General features: G+C 45.2%; 1 protein-coding gene across 1 annotated transcript; it reads left to right on the top strand.

Annotated features, from left to right (window-relative positions):
* The first annotated feature begins 1,257 nt into the window (after nt 1-1,257).
* LOC125551498 lies at nt 1,258-20,692 on the top strand. The gene is made up of 6 exons (XM_048714757.1): nt 1,258-1,482; nt 1,607-1,652; nt 8,518-8,641; nt 19,055-19,134; nt 19,623-19,726; nt 20,401-20,692. Exons 1-6 carry the CDS (start codon nt 1,336-1,338, stop codon nt 20,437-20,439), a joined length of 540 nt encoding a protein of 179 aa, XP_048570714.1. The 5' UTR covers nt 1,258-1,335; the 3' UTR covers nt 20,440-20,692.
* The last annotated feature ends 820 nt before the right edge of the window (nt 20,693-21,512 follow it).

The raw sequence follows: 21,512 nt of genomic DNA, 5'->3' as shown, positions 1-21,512 counted from the left end.
TGTAGGACATAAGTAGAATGCCATTTTCCTCGTCACAAACATGGTAACTATCCCTTTTTTGATCATGCATCATACCGATGCTCGCGTACTGCTCTAGTAGTGGCAGCAACGGCCCTGCGGAAATGAGTTGATTGTACTCTGCTGCATTCGAAGGAGGCGCTTACGACCTTTGAGAAAACCAAGGATCAGTGTCGTCTTCATGACTCATTTTTCCGCTTTTTTCTTTCAATGTGTTTTCAGTCACTGCATGAACAAGAATGCATGAATATTCGAAAATGCATTCTTGTTGTTTGCACATACAAGAAAAACACGGCAATCTTATCACATTTCTTGCATAGATAACCAATACATCATGGCAAGTAGGATATGCACATTCATTGTCTTTTTCTAAAATCTGTATATCAACTATCATTTTTTACCGATGGCAACAACCAACATAATATGATGGCAAGTAACAACATAACATGATGACAGCTAACGGCAAAGCTAGGTGGCAACTAACGTCCGATATGGGTGGCAACTAATTTTCTCCCTCCCTACACACCACCCAAATTACTTCTCACTCCCCCAACCCAGAAGCTTAGTTCAAATCTAGGATAGAACATGACAGATCTTGTGTATGTTGGTGGGCAAATGAGAATAAACACAAAATCCGTGGTGTGTTTGCCATGACAGTGTGGATCTAGTCGCCATCTTCGTGGGCAATCTGGAATTGCAATTATTTTGGGACAAAAGAAGGATGAGAAAGAGGAGGAGATCGGAAATCGTCGCAACTAGAGAATGAGGGGGCGGCGGGGGGTGGGGGGGGGGGTGGGTGGCTCTAGAGATCTGGTGTGGTTGCCATGGCAACTAGAGAAGAAAGACGATGGAGGTAGGGGATCGAGAGGTAGGAGACGGCGGCGGAAAGTCGCACTGGGGTTCGAAGGAAGGCCGGGACGACGGGCATGTTAGGTTGTGCGAGCAGCGCGGTCGATCGCCCGAACGTGTGGGCGATTGTGCAACACACCGGACGTACGGGCTGTGGCTGCGTGCGCCCGGACGCCGTCGTGCGGGCGGGGTTGTCTCCGTGCCACACAAGGCGTGCAACACAACCTCTAAATATGCCACACGTGTGGCAGTTATCATCGTTCTTTTTCTAAAAATAAAAAATATATTTTATAATGTAAATTATACAACAACTATTTTACATCTTCAAATTTGCATTATCCAAGTACTAAATAACTTACCCCCCAAAAAAGTACTAAATAACTTGGGCCGAAGATCGGATGTGACTCAGATCGAGTCGCTCGCTCCCTTTTCCGAATAGGAAAAGAGTGAGAGAAAGGAGAGAACTCCATGGCAGCCGAGGGTTCCAGCGGCGGCGGCGTCGGCGGCCGGAAAACATCGTTGTCTCATAACCCAAGAGAGCGCGGAGTGGCGAAATTCCTCACCGGCTTGCCAGCGCGAGGAAACTTCTCCTCAAGTTCCATCTCTTCCAATCTGGTACGAACGCCCCCCGACCCCCACCACACAAACACACAAAACCCGCGGATGATTATGTTCCTCGACGTCTCGATTCTCGTTGTGAGAGGCTTCTGAGACCATCTTTCTGCTGTGATCTGCGCAGGGAGGCCTCAGGGTTTATGTCTGCGAGCACGACACAAATCCTCCAGGTCAGTAAGACCTTGCAATTATCCATTTCGATTTGGTCGTTTTATGTTAAATTTTACTTTTAATTCAGGTTAATGGTGAAGGGTATGAGGGAACTTTATGGATTAGAAGCTGTATGTAGGCTTCAGCAACTTCTGTGAAATTAGAATTTTGGCTCTAGGGTTTGCTGGTCTCTTCTTGCTTCAGTGTGCATTCGATGAATGTTCTATTTGTTTGAAATGTCCGCTGCGAGCATGTTTTTTTTTGTGCAATGGCTGGTGTGAGCGTGTTTACGGAATGTGCATTGGTTCAGAGTTCAGACGGCTGCCGTCTGTAGCCTGCGTCCACGCCACCTGTAGATTGCAGTGTAGACAACACGTACAGCAGGGTGACTGTTTGGCTGGCTGTAATACTCAAACGACCTGTAAATAATGCTAGTCAACTGAAATGATATCTTTGGGGTCTGACGTGTGTTTTGCATATGACCTGATCACACTTGCCTAATTAAACATATTAGTGCACAATGCACAAAAAAAGTACACATGCTACTACGAAAATAGTGATTCATGTGTTTATGCATAGCCTTTGTCCTTGGCAAGCTTGTGTACGTGAACTATATAAAATGTAACAAAAAATAATATATAAGTTTGTATTGTTACAAAATTATTACATATGGGAATCTTTAATGGAAAAATACATATATAAAGGATTATTCAAACTAGTTATAATTATCCACTTGTTACCAGACTTTTGCCAAACATGCTCGACCAAATCTTGTTTGAGTTTCTGATGTGTTGGTCGAGCAAATAGATGAATTCGTTTGTAGCACATCCGCAAAGCAGATGTTGGGGCCATGATTGACCTCCTTCGGTGAAGTGAATGATGCTCTAGGATTTCTGTCCAAGTCCAAAGTGACGTGAACCATTTCTCCCTCATCTTCAACAATCATGTTATGGAGAATGCAACAAGCTTCCATGATTTTACCGACAAAAGAACGCTTCCACAAGCGTGCTGGACGTTGCACGATGTTAAAATGAGATTGCAATACACCAAATGCCCTTTCAACTTCTTTCCTTGCCCCTTCTTGATGTCGGGTAAATAATCTGTCAATCTCTATCTGAGGCAGCAGTATAGTCTTCATGAATACAACCCATTCCGGATATATTCCATCTGCAAGGTAGTACCCTCTATCATATTGCACTCCATTGACGGTGAACTGTACCCATGGAGTCTCTCCTTTCAACTCTCAGATGAACAAAGGTGACTTGTTAAGCACGTTAATATCATTGTTTGAGCCAACCACACCGAAATAAGCATGCCATATACAAAGGTCGTGAGAAGCAACCGCTTCAAGGATCATAGTAGGAACACCGTGATCACCGCGGGTAAATTGTCCTCTCCATGCATGAAGGCATTTCTCCCATGGCCAATGCATACAGTCGATGCTCCCTAATATGGCAGGGAATCCATGAGATTCGCCAATTTGAAGCAAACGCTCCACTTCATCACATCTCGGGGGCCTCAAATACTCTTCGCCAAACATGTCAATCACCCCTTGTGCAAACTTCCCCATACACTAAGCTAGTGCTTGCAGCTAGCAGTAGTACCTCATCAAGTTGGTCAGCAGAGGTGCCATATGCTAACATGTGGATTTCTACCGTACACTTCTGTAGTGGTGAGAGCCTGGTCGGTTGGTGGCATGTGTCTTATGAGTAAAACATGGATCCCATCCACTGAGCGCATTCACAGTTCTCAAGAATAACAAAGGCCTTCTCATACGAAACCTTCTGCAGAACATCTCATCTGTGTACATTGGATTTTCGGAGAAGTAATAGTGCAAGAGGTTCCGATGGGCTATTTCACGAATCCTATGTATGTACCTTCTTCCACCACTTTGACGGAGAGATTGCTCAACATTTCGTTCCTCGAGCCTGGTGATCAACCTATCAATGAACCAGTCAAATATTTCTTGCTCCACGATGAAGACTTCCCAAGTGTTGATACCATCGATTGGGTCACATTTGTTCAAGCTATCATCCCCGTTAATGGAAGACGATATCATTGATTGATATGACATGTCGTGTCGCTGAGGTCCTACATGATTTTCGAAATTTAGTAACAACAACAACAACAAAGCCTTTAGTCCTAAACAAGTTGGGGTAGGCTAGAGGTGAAACCCATCAGATCTCGCGACCAACTCATGGTTCTGGCACATGGATAGCAAGCTTCCATGTACCCCTGTCCATGGCTAGTTCTTTGGTGAATTTTCAAAATTTAGTAATGTCAAATTTTGTCACTTTAATTCCTTTACAAAGTACTCGCGTTAAGAAAATATACCAGACAAATATTGGTGTGCATAACGCTGAAAGTACTAGCTGCGGCATTTTTTACTCCATACTAGCATAATATCGTGTAGTAGTATTATTGGTCTTGCTTACTGGTCGCGTAAAATTATCCATTTGCTGGAAACACGATGTCTATGTCGGCCTTAAACAAAATTGTTTCTACTTTTCTCTATGGTATTAGGTGGGTACTTAGATCTTGCTGCAAAGGTTGAGAAGTATGAAAATTAGCAGTATATTTACACGGTACATGAATATGTAATTTATACTATTATATAATACAGTAAAAATGGCAAATCTATTAATTATCCAAATCGACTAACTATTAATCAAGAACAAAAAATCAATGACATTGACGTGTCATGTATGAAGTAGCTCTATTCATGATAAATAATGCAATGACTTACAACTTGTTATCAAGAATCCCAATAGGTGTTGTGCCGATCTATACAACACAGCTACGAAGGCACTTTGGAGGTGCAGCCAAATAACAAACAGGGAGGATGTTCATGGAAGAGGGAAGAAGATGTCAGTGTGGGCACTGACTTTATGTGCAACAGAATTAGGTACCGACATGAATTAGTTCATGAGGTGAGCTACGTGATCCAGGTTTTCTCTATGGAAATCTTGACTTGCACCAGCGGAAGAGGTGAATTAGTTCCACACATCCCAGATAGTATAATAGACCAAGTGAAAATACAACTTACTTTTTTTCCATGTAATCTTGACTAGCACCAGCGGAAGAGCTGGATTACATCCACACATGCAGAGTAGTACAATAGACCAAGTGAAATACAAACTATTCCCGATGTTGGGCAAAGGCCGGGGCTCAAGGGCTCAGGGTCGTTTTGCCAGCATCATGGGATGTCCACTGATCATCTGGCAACTGTGTAAACCTGCCTCCTAGGAGGATGTAAATTCCCTATCTTTCCAATGCAATGACACACAAAGGCCATTTGCGTTTTCTCGAAAAAAATACAAACTATTGCACTGGATACTAGCGCATCACAAGGGGTACTACTTGTTTAGCACATACCACATCAATCTTTTGTATTAGCAACCATATATTCTTTCAACAGCGAACTTGAACAATTCAAGAAAATACATAACATAGCATGTAATATGAAGTATGTAAATATAGATAGCTTCTACTAGGTCTTTAGACCAAAGTTCAAAACGGCGTTGGGTGTTAATTATGCGTTTTGGGACTTACATGCGCCTTGCTCGCTTATGCACTGCTTAGGCACGCCTAGGCGTGCCGTACAATATTTTACGGGCACCATACGGACAGGCGAGCAGGACAGAGCTGGTGGGTGAAGATAAGCCGAGGAGCTTGGGGCAGGGGGGCCTCATGAGCAGTAGATCGAGGGGCTGACGATGTGCGGAGGAGAGGAGCTCGAAGTGGAGGAAGATGTGCGTGCCCGTGGAAGGCAGAGAGGATCTAGGTCCTTTGGTCGGCGGCACACGGAGGAGAGCCGAACCCTAACCCTAACACAAGTTGTTTGATTTGGTAACTTCCGTCTCTTTTGGTGCCCATGCCGTTTGTTTTCTTCCTTTTCCTGCTGCTCCTTGCTCACTGTTTTGCGCCGTGGTGCGCCCCTAATCGCTGCGTCTGCGCACCTGATCACGCACATAGGCAAAAAACGCTATGCCCAGGCGCGCCTTGTGCTTTTCCGAGTGCGTAGGGGCAAAGCGATGTGTTTTGCCAATGCGCCGTGCCCAGGTGCGCCTTTTTGAACTTTGCTTCATACACACAAGTTAAAGACTGGAAATAAAGCAAGCCTTCTAGAATGTTGTTCACATAACAATGCATGATCACTGGGAGCCCCAAAGAGCCTATGTATGAATGGAAGAAACAGTACAGAAATTTGAGGGGGTACGTCAAGCGAAGTTCGACCACAATCCACCACCACCGCACCGACATGGATAATGTTTCACCATCCTTAATCCTCTGCCTACTTTGCTTCTTTTGTTTCCATGCGAGTATCCAGAGCTTCCATTCTGCCATGATTCTAGAGACCACCGAGGGCGTCTTCTCGAAAGTGCGGCTATTCCGCTCTTTCCATAGGGAGAACATTACCAGGGTGGCAAGCGCATTTATTTCCTTGCTCTTCTTTGCCGGATATCCGTCACGCACCTGCTCCCACTATTCCACCAGGGTTGAGTTGGCCTGCGTGCAAGGGATAGCCATTCCAAGAGCCTGAGATACTTGGAACAAGACTACCCTAGAGAAAGGGCATTGCATGAGTATATATGGTTGAGCGATTCCGGATCTTGGTCGCACAACGTGCAAGCTGGCTGATGGGGGAGCCCTCTGTCCTGGAGTTGTTCAGCCGTCCAGCATCGATTGAGCTCAAGCCAGCCAAAGGATTTTAAGCGTAGTGGCGCAGACGATTGTCATAGTTGTTCCGCTCCCAGCAATCTTGAATTGGCAGCAAAGAAGGCCTTGTACGCAGTCATAGCTGTGTATGTTTTGGAATCAGTCCAGATCCAGCGGAAGCTGCCCGGGGCCTCGGACATTGAATGGTGCAGGTGTTCTACCCATAGGTGGCAGAATTGGAAGATCATTGAAGCTGAGAATTCACCCTTTATATCACTTATCCATGCGCTCTGAGCCCATCTCGAACCGAAAGCTAACGTCTGCCATTCGATATTGCATCAGAGAGATCCGGGGCCAAATCCCTCGGAGAGGCTTCGTCTAGCTATCTGTCGGACCAGAAAATGGCAGCGCACCCATTCCCTACCGAGCAAACGGCAGAAGCCTGGAAAACACCTGCTGCTTCTGGCGATACAGGGATACTCAGCCCCTGCCATGGCCTAGAGGCACTACACGAGCCTGCCATAACCATCGAACCCTAAGCGCTGCATTAAGCAGGCGGAGGTTGTGAATCCCAAGTCCACTGTATTCAACAGGCCGACGGATCATATCCCATTTCGTGTGCTCATTAATAGCCCCGTCAACAATCCATGTGACATCTTGGTCACAAGGCAACAGCTTTACTGCTGCGCCAAGGCTCCCCTTCATACATACTCCCTCCGTTCCGATTTACTTGTCGTGGTTTTAGTTCAAAATTGAACTAAAACCACGACGAGCAAATCGGAACGGAGGGAGTACTTCTTAGATCATTCAAAAAAAAAGAACGTTCATAGTTCTACTTCATATGCAATCTGACCAGAAAGAAGTAGAAACAAAGCTTACACCGGTCGGTATAGATTGACAAACAAGCAAACCCGAAGCCTGGTAGAAGAATAAGTTGTATAAGGGTCTCTCAACTTTTACACTTTCTTCACCATGCTGTATGCGAAGCTTTTCTATAGTCATAATATTAGATAACAAATTATGCTCTTTTCCATTAGCTATTAACTTTCCATATGTGCATATCATAAGTAATAAATTTTGTTTTCAACACAAGGATAAATTTATAGAAGTTGAAATAGCACTAAAGAGAAGAAAGTACTGTTTTTTTTTGGGAGAAAAGGAAGTACTGCTTTCATCAAGCTTATCGGCTAAAAACAGTTGTTCTGCACAATGCTCGTGAACTTGTGGAGCTTTTGTTGCTAAATTCAGATTTCTTTCTTACTATTACCTGGAGCTCCATGAGAAGTCAGGTTGCTGATTCTAAATACGGATCAAATCACAAATTATTTTGGATCTTTTCCCTCAGCTACACATCTCTTGTTGAAACATTCAAAGGGAAGACAATAAAAATGAGGTGTATTGTACGCAGCAAGAGCAAGCACATTTCAGATCAATCTCTTGAGACACAAAATTACATGCATGAAAAGTATGACGGTTAATTAATTGACTCGTCTGGCCGTCCGGCACTAGCTCTTCTTACTTTAATTAACTGCGGCCACACTCGCTCGTTGCAGAGCACTAGAGTTTCGAAGGTATATATGATAAATGTGAGAGCAGAGTTAAAAACAGGGATAACATCCACGGGTAGTCCTACAAGCTTTTGCTGTTGTCCAAATTGGGGAACTGAGAAGAACAAGAACGAATCGCACCAGAACTCGGAGGCAGCAACTGCGGCGTTCCATGTCTGCTTCTCAGTATGGAGATCTTAAGTCAATGAAACGGCCTATGACACTAAGAACTCTGGTGGTGTCTACAACCCATGATCAACCAATAAGACCCTCCTCTACAGTGCCGCTGACGGCTCTCAGCGATAGGTTTGTCAAGAATCTCAACAATGGCCTGCCATCGATCATCCAAAAATAATGCAGTCTTCCTGTCACCGAGCATCATGGATGTTGAGGCAAAGAAGACATCCCTCTCGATCTTGACATGGCATTGGCCTCCGTTCGCCCGCTCCAATGGGGCTGAAATTTATTGTAGCCTACGATCTAGCAGAACTGTTATCTGGTTTATCGGGGACTTGGGGCCAGCCTACCTTCTAGCTGGTTGGTAATCTATGATCTATGTTAAGGTTTGCATGGTTCTATATTTGCAATTTGCTATAGTCACACCGATAACCTTTAATCTATGATGCTTATGCCTTTTCCTTTGTCTATTCATTTGACTAGTTGATCTCTGATATTTTAGAGGGACAAGTGATCGAGACGGATACGACAAATATCTTAATCAGACATCTGCAACTAAAGAAGAAAGAGAGTGAGGCCAAAGACGCAGGTTCTAGGACTCCAGGGGAAAGTGGCAAGGGTAAAAGGTAAAACTGTTAATTTTTTTTGTTACTACACAGCCATGCAGCCAGCGCTCTATATTGTGCTATTTGGGCATCTCTTGTTTGTAAATCTCCTTGTTCTTCAATTGGATAAAATATGGATTCCTTATACATTACGAGATAGATCAACCTGGTGGCATTTCCTGTTGCATTTATCACTTCTTTTGCCCTTATGTTTATTATGTAGTGAATTTACTTTTCAACCTTCAGGGTCTAGCATATTTGAATCCATGGTCGAATTGGCACTTCGGGTGTTGATGAAGGATCCATGCTGATGTCCATGGGTTGTTCCGCACGACACCTCTAGCTGCCCCTCTTGCTCAGCTGTTCACTTCGGCACACTACCAATCTGAGCCGGTGCACAATTCCGTGAATACATCTTTAGTTGCTCCTCTTGCTCTATTGTCAACCTTGGCACACTACCAATCTTAGCCGTTGTGCCAACCTGCACATCGTCAGTGGAAGTCTATGCTTTGCTTGTATCACAGGAGCCACATGAGTTACTAGTGAGCCGCCTGTTGCTAAAGGTGACTGCATCTGCGTGCTACTACTCTCCCCCTCTTGACCAATCTCCTATTGAAGACATTGATGAAGTTCTTTAAACAAGACACTTAGATCAGTTTTCTCACCATAAAAGGGTTCCGAGTCACAGAACGTAACATCCATGCTCACAAATGTCCGCCCCTCTTTGTACCCTCTTTGTCCTGAAGAATACCCAATAAAGATACACTTGACTGCCCGAGGATCCAGTTTGTTGACTAATGGTCTATGATCACAAACAAAACAAGTGCAACTGAACACCTTGGGAGGAATTGGGAATTTATTTTCTGTGAAGATCAACTCGCACGGTGATTTCTTACCTGTTACTCAGGATGGGAATTTATTTTCTGTGAAGATCAACTTACACGGTGATTTCTTACATGTTACCCAGTATGGTGTGCGGTTCATTAAGGTGGCCATCATGACAGTTCCACTCCACAGGAGGGCACATTCATGGTGGACATCAATGCACAGTCCACCTCTAGCAGGCGGTGATTTTTCCTCTCCGCCGCCTCATTCTGAGGAGATGTGTCTGGACAAGATGTTTGATGCAGGATGCCCTTGTGCGACATGAAGGCACCAAGGGCCTTGTTAGCATACTCAGTGCTTGAATTTTCACATAAAATTGAGTCTGAACCAGTGCATAAAAGGTTTCGAAACAGTGAAACACTTCATCTTTATGTCCAAGAAGATAGACCCAAGCGATCCGAGAATTGTAATCAGTGAACATAATGAAGTACTTCGTACCACTGCAGACAACACTGGACATGTACATACATCAGAATGGATTAACGCAAAAGGAGATATGCTCCTGATACCCTTACTCACATATGAGTTTTTAGCAAACTCACATGCATCACAGTTCAGCTTGCTCTTGTCCACACCATTCATTACATCAGGAAATACTTGATACATTTTGTCAAAAGACACATGTTGCATCCTACAATGATGGATTAGGGCTCTAGTCTCCTTATCCTCAGCAACTGCAGCTGGCATGTGGATTCCCTCCATGTCTGTCATGCTGCGGTCCATGTACCACAGCCCTCTACGCCTCACTCCAGTCCCCAAGACTCCTGCCCGTCGATCTCTCCTGGATCAAGCACACAACCTTGTCAAGAATTATTCGGCAATCAATTTGATCAATCAAAGCACTCAAGGACACTTAAGTTCATGGGAAAAGCTGGCACATGCAACGCTGAGGATAATTCAATACTTAGTTGATTGTCTCAACACCCGTGATGGATTGCGCTGTGCCATCCGTCGTGTGAATGGTTTTCTGATGTGCGAGAGTGTGGAACATAGTATTTAAACTCATTAAAGTCTCTAGCAACATGTTGTGATGCTCCAGAGTCAAGCACTCATTCATAATTTATCTTATGGGCTGCTATTGATGCGTGTTCAATGTTACCTTCATTTGTATCGACAAAGTTGGCATAGCTGGTAGCAGTCATTTGCGTTGGGAGCATTCCAAGAACCACGAGTCCCATTCTGACCACCATTCCCATTCCAACCTCCTCTGTTGCTACTGCCACCACTATACCATCTGCCTCTTCTGGGTCTTGTGCAGAAATGACTGACATGCCCTGGTTGACCACAGTTTTTACACTCCCTAGAACCTCGCTGGTCAACCACTCTTTAAGCAGATTCATTTCCATCTCCTCTTCTCGACTGCGTACCTCTTCTTGGGACATCAGAACAATGGCCTCATCAAGGGACACAAGCTTCGGCTGATGTATCAGTGCAGCATGCCTGCTCTCATGATCTAGACCTTCTAGAAATTGCATCACATGCCTATGCTCGACCCAATTCCTGGCAATTTCCATGAACTGCATGTGGAGGCTCAAGGGGATCACACTGATCCAGATCTGCCCAAAAGTGTTCCAGCTCATGCACATACACCATCACGCTTCTGTCACCTTGACGAACATGATCTTGTCTTCAGTGAGACATGAGCATCAGGTTTCCCTTACTGGAATATCTCATGGACAACAGGCTCCACACAGCAAAAGCATTCGGCAATGCCTCAACAGACATTGCAATGGCTGGGATCAGGGAGTTCAACATCCAGGCCAATATCAGGGAGTTGATAACACTCCACTTCTTCCATTATGAGCTCTCCTTGTCAGTCGCCTCTTCAACCGTCCCAGGAACATACCCTTTCAGGACTTTTGTCTTCAAGATTAACAAGGCCCGCCTCTACCAGCTCAGGTAGCTGCTCACACCATTCAGAGCTTGACATCATTTGGCATGAGGTCAAAAGCTCGAATCCGAATCCATGACCTGCTTGAGGCACAACAATTCTGCCACCTGCAGGAGTTGACCCCTCGGCAGCTTTCGTAGTATGAGCTGCACAAGTTTCTCTAGCACAGAGGTAACGTCACTCCCCATGACTGTCTCCACCTCATCTTCTCCTAGCTGTGTCACCTCTGCTGCCTCCTACCTCTGCAATCAGCAGCCACACCATGTGAGGGTCTCTCTCACTAATTCACTCAATCTCCATGGATTTGATTACAAGCTCAGATTACATGAGGGGTTGAAGGAGGAAGGAAGGGGAATTACAGTAGGAGGAGGAAGAAGATAAGCCAGCCTATCAGCCGAAGCCGCCGTCCGGTCCAAGCCGACTCACGTGTAGCTGCCTCCCTTGTATATGTAGTCCATGTATTCCTTGTGGGCCGGGTCCTGGCTGAGGCCTAGCGAGGCCCAGGTCGCTAACAATCCCCCCTCCATAAAATGAGGCTTGCCCTCAAGCCGACTATATGCTGAACCACCAGGATCCCAAGGAACACTTGAATGAAGCTCGACATCATCGGTAGCGGCAGCATATGCAACAGGAAGTTTTACTGTCACCAAATGATGAGTAACTATACTTGTACTTGAATCAAGTAAGGAAACCTCTCCCGAAGTGCAGAGCTGCACGGAATTTGCAATGGATGACTGAACAAATTGTTGACTAATAGCACAATACTCTGAGTGAAAAGACCAATAATTCAGTAGTGTGAAGAATTTGTATTGGGAGTTGCAGGCATCATCACTAAGCATAAAACAGGGCACGCAAGCTATCTTCCATACCAACTCAAGATAAGAGCACTGAACCATGATTTTCAGATATATGTTGCCGAAGAATTCCACAAGCCCTTGAAATAATGTGCACCAAATCACAGTTGCCGAACTCTCACATCGGGACCGCATCAAGATATTCTCGAGAACCAAAAATCCATTGCAGAGTGACCAAGCAATTTCCCACTGAACTTGTTCTGAATTAGAGAATGAAACATCTTCAGAAGTACAACAATTAAGTTCATACTGTGATAACGCATCATTGAACCCTACTATGAATTTTTGACTTGCTTTTATGTAATCATCAGAGAATTTCCACTCAAATGACCATGCAATTAGGAACTGTAATTGATCAAAACCATATCGAGAAGGCCTTCCAGTATTAAATGGGGCAAACTGAACTTTTCTTCCAGGAAAAGGCATTCCCAAGAAGGTTATGGATTCAGCCCCACTAGTCCCACCTCCCATCACAACTGCAGAGTATTCAGATAGAACTTGCATGCAAACTGAACTGCCATCAGGAGATGCCATTTTGAGTAACCAGTAAATGTGAGGAACGATAACTAATTGGAGCTTACATCTGCATTCTACTTCACAAATAGAAACAATAATAGAGTTGAAGCCCACTGTCTTGTTGCAGCACACCATATCATGCCGATCAGGTGAGAAGGTGAAAACTGATAAGTAGGACCTCCAAGAGAGAACATGGCTGAGCAGCAAGGAATCCTTCCAGTTTACAGTAGTTTTAGTTGGTAACCATGGAAGCCTGAATGTGCACGCATCTAGATGGAACACAAAACAAGGCCATCGCTTCAGGTCCACCAGTAAAAAGAAGCACTTAGATTTCTCAGCCTCCAGAAGCATAGAACAGAAGCACGATCGAGCAGGAACACCTTGCACATTTTTCCATATATCGACCATAGGGATGCCTAATTCAGTGATTTTAGATGAACGAGAAAATGCACCAACCTCACCAAACCAAGGAAATGGCAGAGAATTAAGCATTTGAATTGGTATCCAATGAAATTCATACTGCCACAATTGTGATTTCAGCAACTCCATCAACGAACCCTGCAATTTCACAGCTGCAGGAACTCCATCTGTCAGTTGCACGAATGGCCATGGTGGTTTCAATGGCAAGTCAGCAAGCAGTGACAAGGTGCAGAGTAGCTCGTGCATCAAGACCTCGGCAACAATATGCTCAGGAGCTGTAGCAATTTGCCCTGGATATAAGCTCTCAGCGACAAATTGTGCGTCAGCATCAATCGCTGCATGAACATGAATAATATCCTTGCTATTGTTGCGCTGCTCAAACAGGGGAGATCCAGTCATGTTCAGGAATCTGCACTTATTTTGCTGCTCATACACTTGCAGATTAAATGCTAACATATTAAGAGAGAAAGGGGGCGGCCATATTTGCTTCTCATTCCATGGCAATGGCGGAAAGCAAACTAATGTGGCAGCAATTTCAGTCACCTTCTAAACAAAATTTCTACTATCCTCGTAGACATACTGTCGCTCAGTCATTGTTGTATCAATGGTGTTCAATGCAACAGGAGGGAGTAAGAGCAGGAGCGAGTAGGTACCGATAGTCAAGCACTTGGTAGGCAGCCGCATGTGAAGTCCGCGATCAACAAACAACTGCAGTGTGCAGTGACTGGGAGGTTAAGCTTTCTGATGCTGATGGAGTGGTCAGTAACATGCCCTCAGTTTCCATGAACACCTCCATGGTGTACTTGTCGTCAGTGTCAATGGCTTCCTCGTGCACCGAGTTGGAGGAGTAGGTTGATGGTGACAAGCTAGCTTGCACTGTAAGCTCCCGAGTGAACTCTGAAGTTGTTGGTGGTAGCAGTCTTGTTGCAGTGCCTTGATTAGTTGAGGACTCAGGGGATGCCGTGCCCAAATTGTTGGTCGAACAATTGGTCGAACAGGTAGCAGGCAACTTCGTGACTTGCTTGAGGACGTGTAGCAATTGGGTGGTCGTCCCCATCGTAGGTGATGGAGCAGCAGGTAACACGCAGTCCAGAGCCACGGACACCTCTAGAGTGAGGTCGGCCTGGGTTAATGTGGAGTCCAACGGCTCAGCAGTGGGCACGCATGTGTCCGTCGCCGCATGCACGGAGGCCACGACCCAACTGGCGCTGGTCGTTGATGGAGAAGACCTCGCTACTGAGGAAACCGTCGCAGTGGGATCGAGCGAGCCGTCCAGCGCGCAGGTCTGTACGGCGGCGCGCAGAGGTGTGGCCGCGGATGTCGTGGTCGAACGGATGGCGGAGACGGTGCCGCGCAGAACAGGCGAAAACGCGACCGACCTCGTCGTTGATGAAGCCGACGCCATTGCTGCGGTGGCACGCGTGGGTGTCGCCGCAAGCACACAGGGGCCGCGTCCCAATTGGTGGTGGAGGCGGTGCGACGTAGAGACGGTGTAGAGCTCGTCGCCGATGAAACAGAGGCCTCTGCTGCAGCATCTGGGGCCGTCATCGCTACGCGCCTGCCAGCGAAGGTTGCCGATAGTCCTGTCTAGCTTAGTTTGGAGGTCTCCGAACGCCGCTTCCACGCCCTTCTCTAGCCTCCCCTTGGACTCAGCAAGGCGCCGGTCCAGATCACGAGCTAGCTGCGCCCGGAGAACCTCATACGTCGCCCGACCCTCTGGTGAGTGAGTAGCCAGGAGCTCCGCGCGCCGTCATGAGTCCATGAAATTGATTGGGAAAATTTTGGGTGGATTTTTGGGGCAGAATCGAACGGCTCTGATACCAATTGTGAGGGTCTCTCTCACTAATTCACTCAATCTCCATGGATTTGATTACAAGCTCAGATTACATGAGGGGTTGAAGGAGGAAGGGGAATTACAGTAGGAGGAGGAAGAAGATAAGCCAGCCTATCGGCCGAAGCCGCCGTCCGGTCCAAGCCGACTTGCGTGTAGCTGCCTCCCTTGTATATGTAGTCCATGTATTCCTTGTGGGCCGGGTCCTGGCTGAGGCCTAGCGAGGCCCAGGTCGCTAACACACCACCACCAGGATCACTCACTTTAGCTACTCACTTAGCTAAGAGAGCCTCTGCTATGTGAGCCAGCAGTACCAGCAACTCCAACTCCAACCAGCAGCAGCACAACACCACCTCCTCCAATCAGTAGCAATCAGCAGCTGCAGCTCCCAGCAGCAGCAACAATAGCCTGCAACTAGCAGTATTCAGCAGCTGCCCAACTCCAGGAGCTCCACTTTGTCCTCCTCCTGCTGCTTTCTTTCCTTCTTTTCCTCCTCTCCCCTTCTCCTTTCCTCCTCGAGAGACACAACAAGATCAGAGGGAGAGAAGATGTCCAGACGCAGCAAGGAACCAGCCCCGCCGTCGCTGAGCACGCTTCTCCGTGCCACGAGCTCGCCTCATTTGCTGCTTGCCTAGATCTGCTGCCGTCTCCTCAGGCCCAGCCCTCTGATACCATCTAGGCTGAGGGAGACGTACCAGGCAACGTCTGTTTGGTGTGTGATGGCGCTCAGAGGTAGACAGCCTCGTGCCTCTCCTTATCTAGGTCGCCAGTCACTTGACTGAATGGGCCTGGGCCTCATGGGCCAATATTCGTTCACTTCATCATTGGACTAAAACATGTGTTAACACTTCACTGAACCATTAATGCAACTAATCACGTGTTATCAACTCCAAAACCACAATAGGGGTCTAGATCTCCTTTCAGCTTTAGGTCATCTCCAACACTGACCCTCAGAACAGACATAGTATTTGTTCGCGGACTGGTCCATTAGGGTTTAGGGTTTAAGCGCCCACAGATGCTGAATTAGATCTTCCTTAAGCTGCTCATGAGTTGCTTGCTGCCAAATTTGTTGATGCATTTGGACAAACTCATCAAACGTGGCATGATGATGTGGAAGTTGGATAGGGTCACCCATGTTCTTAAATTCCAGACCTCCGGCAGCATCTTCACCTTCATCCTCCATGATCATGTTATGCATGATCACACAACATGTCGTCACCTCCCACAAGGTCTCCGGATCCCATATTTTTGCAGGTCCCTGAACAACGGCAAAATGGGCTTGGAGCACTCGAAATGCCCTCAACACATCCTTTATAGCTCCTTGTTTGTCTTTGGGCAAAGTTAGCTCTTTTCTAACCAACTGGCTCAGAGATGGTCTTGACGAAGGTCGCCGACGGAGATAGATACCATAAGCCAGATAGTAGCCCATGTTGTAGCCCATTGACAGTATAGTTGCATGAAGGAGCTTGTCCTTCACTCAACCTAGCAAACAATGGAGACCGCCGCAGCACATTGATGTCATTGTGAGACCCGGGCATGCCAAAGACAACGTGTCAAATCCAGAGGACCTGTGATGGAACTATGGAACTGCTTGAAGAATGATGGTGGGCTTCTTGACATGGCTCTGATATTGCCCTTGTAGACCATTTGGGTGGTTCTTCCATCTCTAGTGCATGTAATCAAGAGATCCGAACATACCTGGCCATCCTTTTGCTTTCGAGGGTGCCATGAGCCTTTCGGTGTCTGCGTCAGCTGGTTCTTTCAAGTACTGCGATCCAAACACCTCGACCATCGCAGTAGCAAATCTGACCATGGTGTTTGCGCATGTGCTCTCAGACATCCGAAGGTACTCGTCCCATGAATCTCCGGCCGTGCCATATGCAAGCATCCGCAGTGCAGCCGTGCACTTCTGGTAACTAGAGAATCTTATTCTTCCTACATCATCCTTCGAAGATGAAGTAGTCATCGTAGACCTAGACGCCATTGTAGAGGCGATCGAACACATTTTTCCGCATCCGAAAGCGCCGGCGAAAAATGCCCACGAATAGGGCATCGAGGGCAAAGTAGTCATCCATCTGCGTCAAATGTCCCTGTGCCCTGTTCCAATTCAGCATTTGATGACCCTTGATCGATCCCTTGAAATTGAGAAGACACCCTTCCGCACGCTTTGCGTCTGCAAGGACCGCACACATCATTGCCGTTTCATCCACATAATCCTCCTCGTCAGACAAGTTGTTGGACGACTCAACAAAGTTGTCGTAGATGTCTGTACCACTATATAGTACACATTTTTTAAACTTGGAAGTGCCACTGCAGCTTCCCACCAAATTCCCATTGGATTGATCCAAGATGTTTATTTGCAAGTTAGGGTTGCTATCCACCACTCATCACAACACTACTCAATAGATTGGACGGTTGGAAATGACTGGATTTGCCACCATGCGTTCACGCGCACAAACTTGTCTGTTGAAGCCGCTAGACACGTACATCACGTCAGCAATAAAGTTTCACCTTCCGCGGTTAGCACAGGTGAATTGGGGTTGTGAGCCGGTAGGCCGACACGGTCATACACATCTCTCAAGATCTTGTGTGCATGATGACATTATAGCATACCGTACAACCAAAGTGCATGGTGACATTATCTACTACAATAGCTTTTTAAATAAACTACTACAATGGCTCTGTCAGTGAAGAAGAACTGAGACATGACATTTTACTGTTGTCAAACTGAAACCGTTACTATTAAATCATACACCAATTTTTTTCTTGTGAATATTAACATACATAGATTACAAAAATGTGAGATCGATAAAATGATATCAAACTGCCATGCATTTGACAATTTTCCTACGGATCAAATTGTCCATCAATCGAATCGTTCGACGTGTAATAATTTTACCAAAAAGAAAATTTTCATTCCCTCCTACATGACAAAAGGAATATAGACTCGCACTTACCCCAACGTGATTACAAATAGGATAGAATGAGAAAATATTATTTGTAATACGATATTTAATAAATTTAATTGTTTGTCGCATACTGAACAAAAGAAAATGTTCATTGCGTGGCAGTTCTCATTTCCGTGTTCACGTCATTTTCTTATTTACTTAAGTAGAATAACATGCACGTGCAACTTACTAGTACTCCATGTCCGGATCCATTGCTTGAAAGAAGGGAGAAAAATTGTCAAAATTTAACACAAGCATTTCGCCAAACACTTGCCGGGCGTGGTGACTCCCACGGACGGTATCCGTAGGGGCGGATGGTACCTGTGCAGCGGACGGGCGAGAGGTGCAACGGCAGCGTAGGCAAAGCGGTGTGGCGACTAGGTGGAGCGGCGGAGGTCTGGCATGGCCTTGGTGGGTGGCCAGGGTGGTATATCGGCTGCATTGGCCAAGGAGGAAGCAGATGCTGATCAAGGGGGAAGGGACGGAGACGCGGGCACCGGGTGGGTTTTTGTGTGGGCCGGGGGTGTCAGAGTCCTATGTGGCAGATGTCTGGACGCTCGCAAAGCTACCACAGGAGCTTTGCGTCCGGTTTGCGGGATTTTGGATAGCCGGATGAGTCTGCGGATGTCTGCATGCGACGGCGTTGGATGGCAAACTACGTCCGGACAGCTCGGTCCAGATGTTTGCGGGCAACTTGAGGATCGGCTTTGGAGATGCCCTTGCACATTTAAAACTGTGCTCCCCATGATCGAACTTTAGATTTTTTTTTTGACACTTACAATTGGGTCATCAGTGACCTCCGCGTGTTATGAAATAAATTATTCAACCTATTTGGTAGATAACTGTAAGGGGAACCCCTACGGTATAAATAAGAATCCAAGTTCGCTTCTGCGAGGTGTTGAACTAGGCGGTGGGATTGTACATCCACCCCCCGATAAAGTGAAGTATGCTCACTTGTCAAGATTTTTATTAAGCTTGTGTTTCTTTCGTTCCAAAAAGGCTTTTATTTTTTGTTCATGGGCTTATCAGTATTTTATTTAACATCACCTAAATTCACTCTCAAAGTAAGCTGTATTTCCTTTTCTGTAGATGTGCTGCCAGAAGTTTGGGTGTGCAAAAGTCGTCAAAAAAGCCCAACTTGGGCAGTTCTTCCGGATTGCCTTCCTCTGGTAAGTGCCTCGATCATGTTCTTAACTTTTATCTTCACCTCTGTGTCTTCTATTTTGCTCATCTCTGAAAAAAATGCATGTGGCATAGGATGTTAATCTTGGAGGCAGATAGAGCGAAGGGATATCTGTCATGCATTGTTTAGCAGAAGCCGATCATGTCTGATTTAAGTGAAAAATTGAATATATGTTGTCAGCTTCCATCCAACTTCTTACCACAAATTCTGTTTTTATGTATGATGTGTTAACCATTTCTACCCAGAACACCTTTTTAATGCTATCGAACCATTAGTTCTAGGTTTAATAGTACCCAGATAAGTTTTCATACATTGAAGAATAAGCAGTATGTTTGTTAACCAGGCATGCTTTAGCATTTTAAGATGAAAAATTAGCGCGCTCTTTGCTTTTTCCAAAACCTGATAGCAGCGGGTTTTTTTTTCGCGCATAAGCAATGTTGTTTTTTCACTCTGATGGATACTCTAATCTTGCAGATGAAGCAATATCTGGCTTTTCACAGCACACACTGCAGTCCTTCACCGTAGAGAGGTTGCGTGCACTTCTCCGACAAAGTGGCCTCACAACCAAGGGGAAAAAGGCACATGCTTAAAACTTCTTATTCTGAATTTAAAGTTCGTAGAATTAAAAATCTTGATCAATGGTATAACCATTTGAATTCTGCTTCAAAAGAACTTAATTGAGTATCACATATATCTTGTACATTTGACATCTTGGATATTTCTGAATATGCTCCACATGCTTGAAAATTCATTTTGTAGTGATTTCAGAATATGAGAAGCCATATCCGAACATTCTGACAAATCTACCTACTATCTAGCATGCTAGTATGTTTGTGTATTCAGCAATTATTAGCAGAATTTAGCCTCCAAGGTAAAGATAAATTGCTGGACAAAAACCAAAAATCAGCGATGCAAGTATTTTGTTTGCTAGAATAAAATGATGAAATACAAAGTTTTTGGAAAGCAAACTGTTCTGACAGTGCTAGTGATGCTTTTTGATATTGTTGTTTTACATACAATGCTAGCACATCTCGGTTTTTGTGCTATTTCACAGTATTCTGTACCAGGTCACGGTTTTTGTCCTATTTCATAGTATTGTAGCCAGTACGTGTGTTAGAAAAAAAAGGAGGTATTACTATTGTATTGTAGCGTGCTCTTGTACCTTTGAATATATTTTGTTTGTGTATGTATTTTCCAGTTTGGAATTGTCATCTCATCCAAATAAACACTAATGGTGGCCTTCCATATGTAGGACGAACTGATCACTCGCTTAAGAGAGGCGCAGAGTTGATATCAATCTCAAGTTTCTGCCTTGTTTGTGATTGATCAATTGCCTACTGGCACTGTAAAACGTTGCTGAGCTGAATGAATCATCAGGCTTTACTTGTTGACATTTTGTAGGTGTATGACTTAAGGTGATGTAGTGATTTACTCGGGCTCAGGCTATCATGAATTTGATGACTTGTAGCGAACTTTCACTATATGCTTGTCAGAATTCTTGTTTCAACTTGAATTTTGGATTATAAATGTGGCGGTCTAGTGTAGAAACACCATGTAATATAGGTCTGATTTTTTTTTTTGCCCTGAAACCATAGAACAATAGTTTGATGGTAACTTTCATCAAATAAAAGGTATATGTACAAAAAAAAAGAATAGCAAAGGGAAACTAAAAAGACTATCCAATACCAGCTCTAGGTAGCACTGAAACAAAAAGAGTTGTGATTGTGGCACTAACAGCATGTTTGGCAATCTTAGGGAAGGGGAATGGGAACTAGTGTGAGTTTTTTTTTTTTGAGGGGAAAGCCTATTGGCACTTCATGTAAAGATCGAAAGGTTTCTTTGATTACATGCGGTAAAATGAAATTAGGGGGTTCATCCTCCCACGACAAAACTACCTGGGAATCATATACATGTGTAGCCACCAGATGTGCCAAACTGTTTGCTTCCCGAGGGCAATGCTAAAACTTCAAATCAGATATTTCATGTGCAACCTGAAAACAATCAGTCAGGACAACAAAGTAAGGTGCCCGGATATCCTTCTCTTCTTCGCAAGCTTCAATCTCTAGACTGTTCGATTCCATTTGCACTCTCGAACATCCGACTGTGTGGACTAGCTGAAGACCTCGTCCTAGCGCTAGGGCTTCCGTCCACGCAGCATCATGTGCATGAATAAAGGATTCCGCCAGCCCCGCAACAGCCTGTCCTCTAGAGTCTCTGATGATAGCTGCCACTGCACGCGAACCATCATTAAAGAAAGCAGCATCAGTGTTAACTTTATGTTCATCGTACCACTTCCTGTTGCTCATTTGGAATCTGACTTGCATAGTTTGATGCAATTGCATGTATAGAGAAAGCTGAGCTTGT

This window comes from Triticum urartu, chromosome 4 (genome assembly GCF_003073215.2).
Source record: "Triticum urartu cultivar G1812 chromosome 4, Tu2.1, whole genome shotgun sequence".
Lineage (NCBI taxonomy): Eukaryota > Viridiplantae > Streptophyta > Magnoliopsida > Poales > Poaceae > Triticum > Triticum urartu.
This window is presented reverse-complemented; position numbering and strand designations above follow the sequence as displayed.

Bases quoted from the DNA above. Each gene is read 5' to 3' on its own strand.
- LOC125551498 (XM_048714757.1), top strand. From the start codon at position 1,336: ATGGCAGCCGAGGGTTCCAGCGGCGGCGGCGTCGGCGGCCGGAAAACA. The intron at 8,642-19,054 runs GTAAAACTGTTA...CCTTTTCTGTAG, and splicing joins GAAAGTGGCAAGGGTAAAAG to ATGTGCTGCCAGAAGTTTGG. The intron at 19,135-19,622 runs GTAAGTGCCTCG...CTAATCTTGCAG, and splicing joins TTCCGGATTGCCTTCCTCTG to ATGAAGCAATATCTGGCTTT.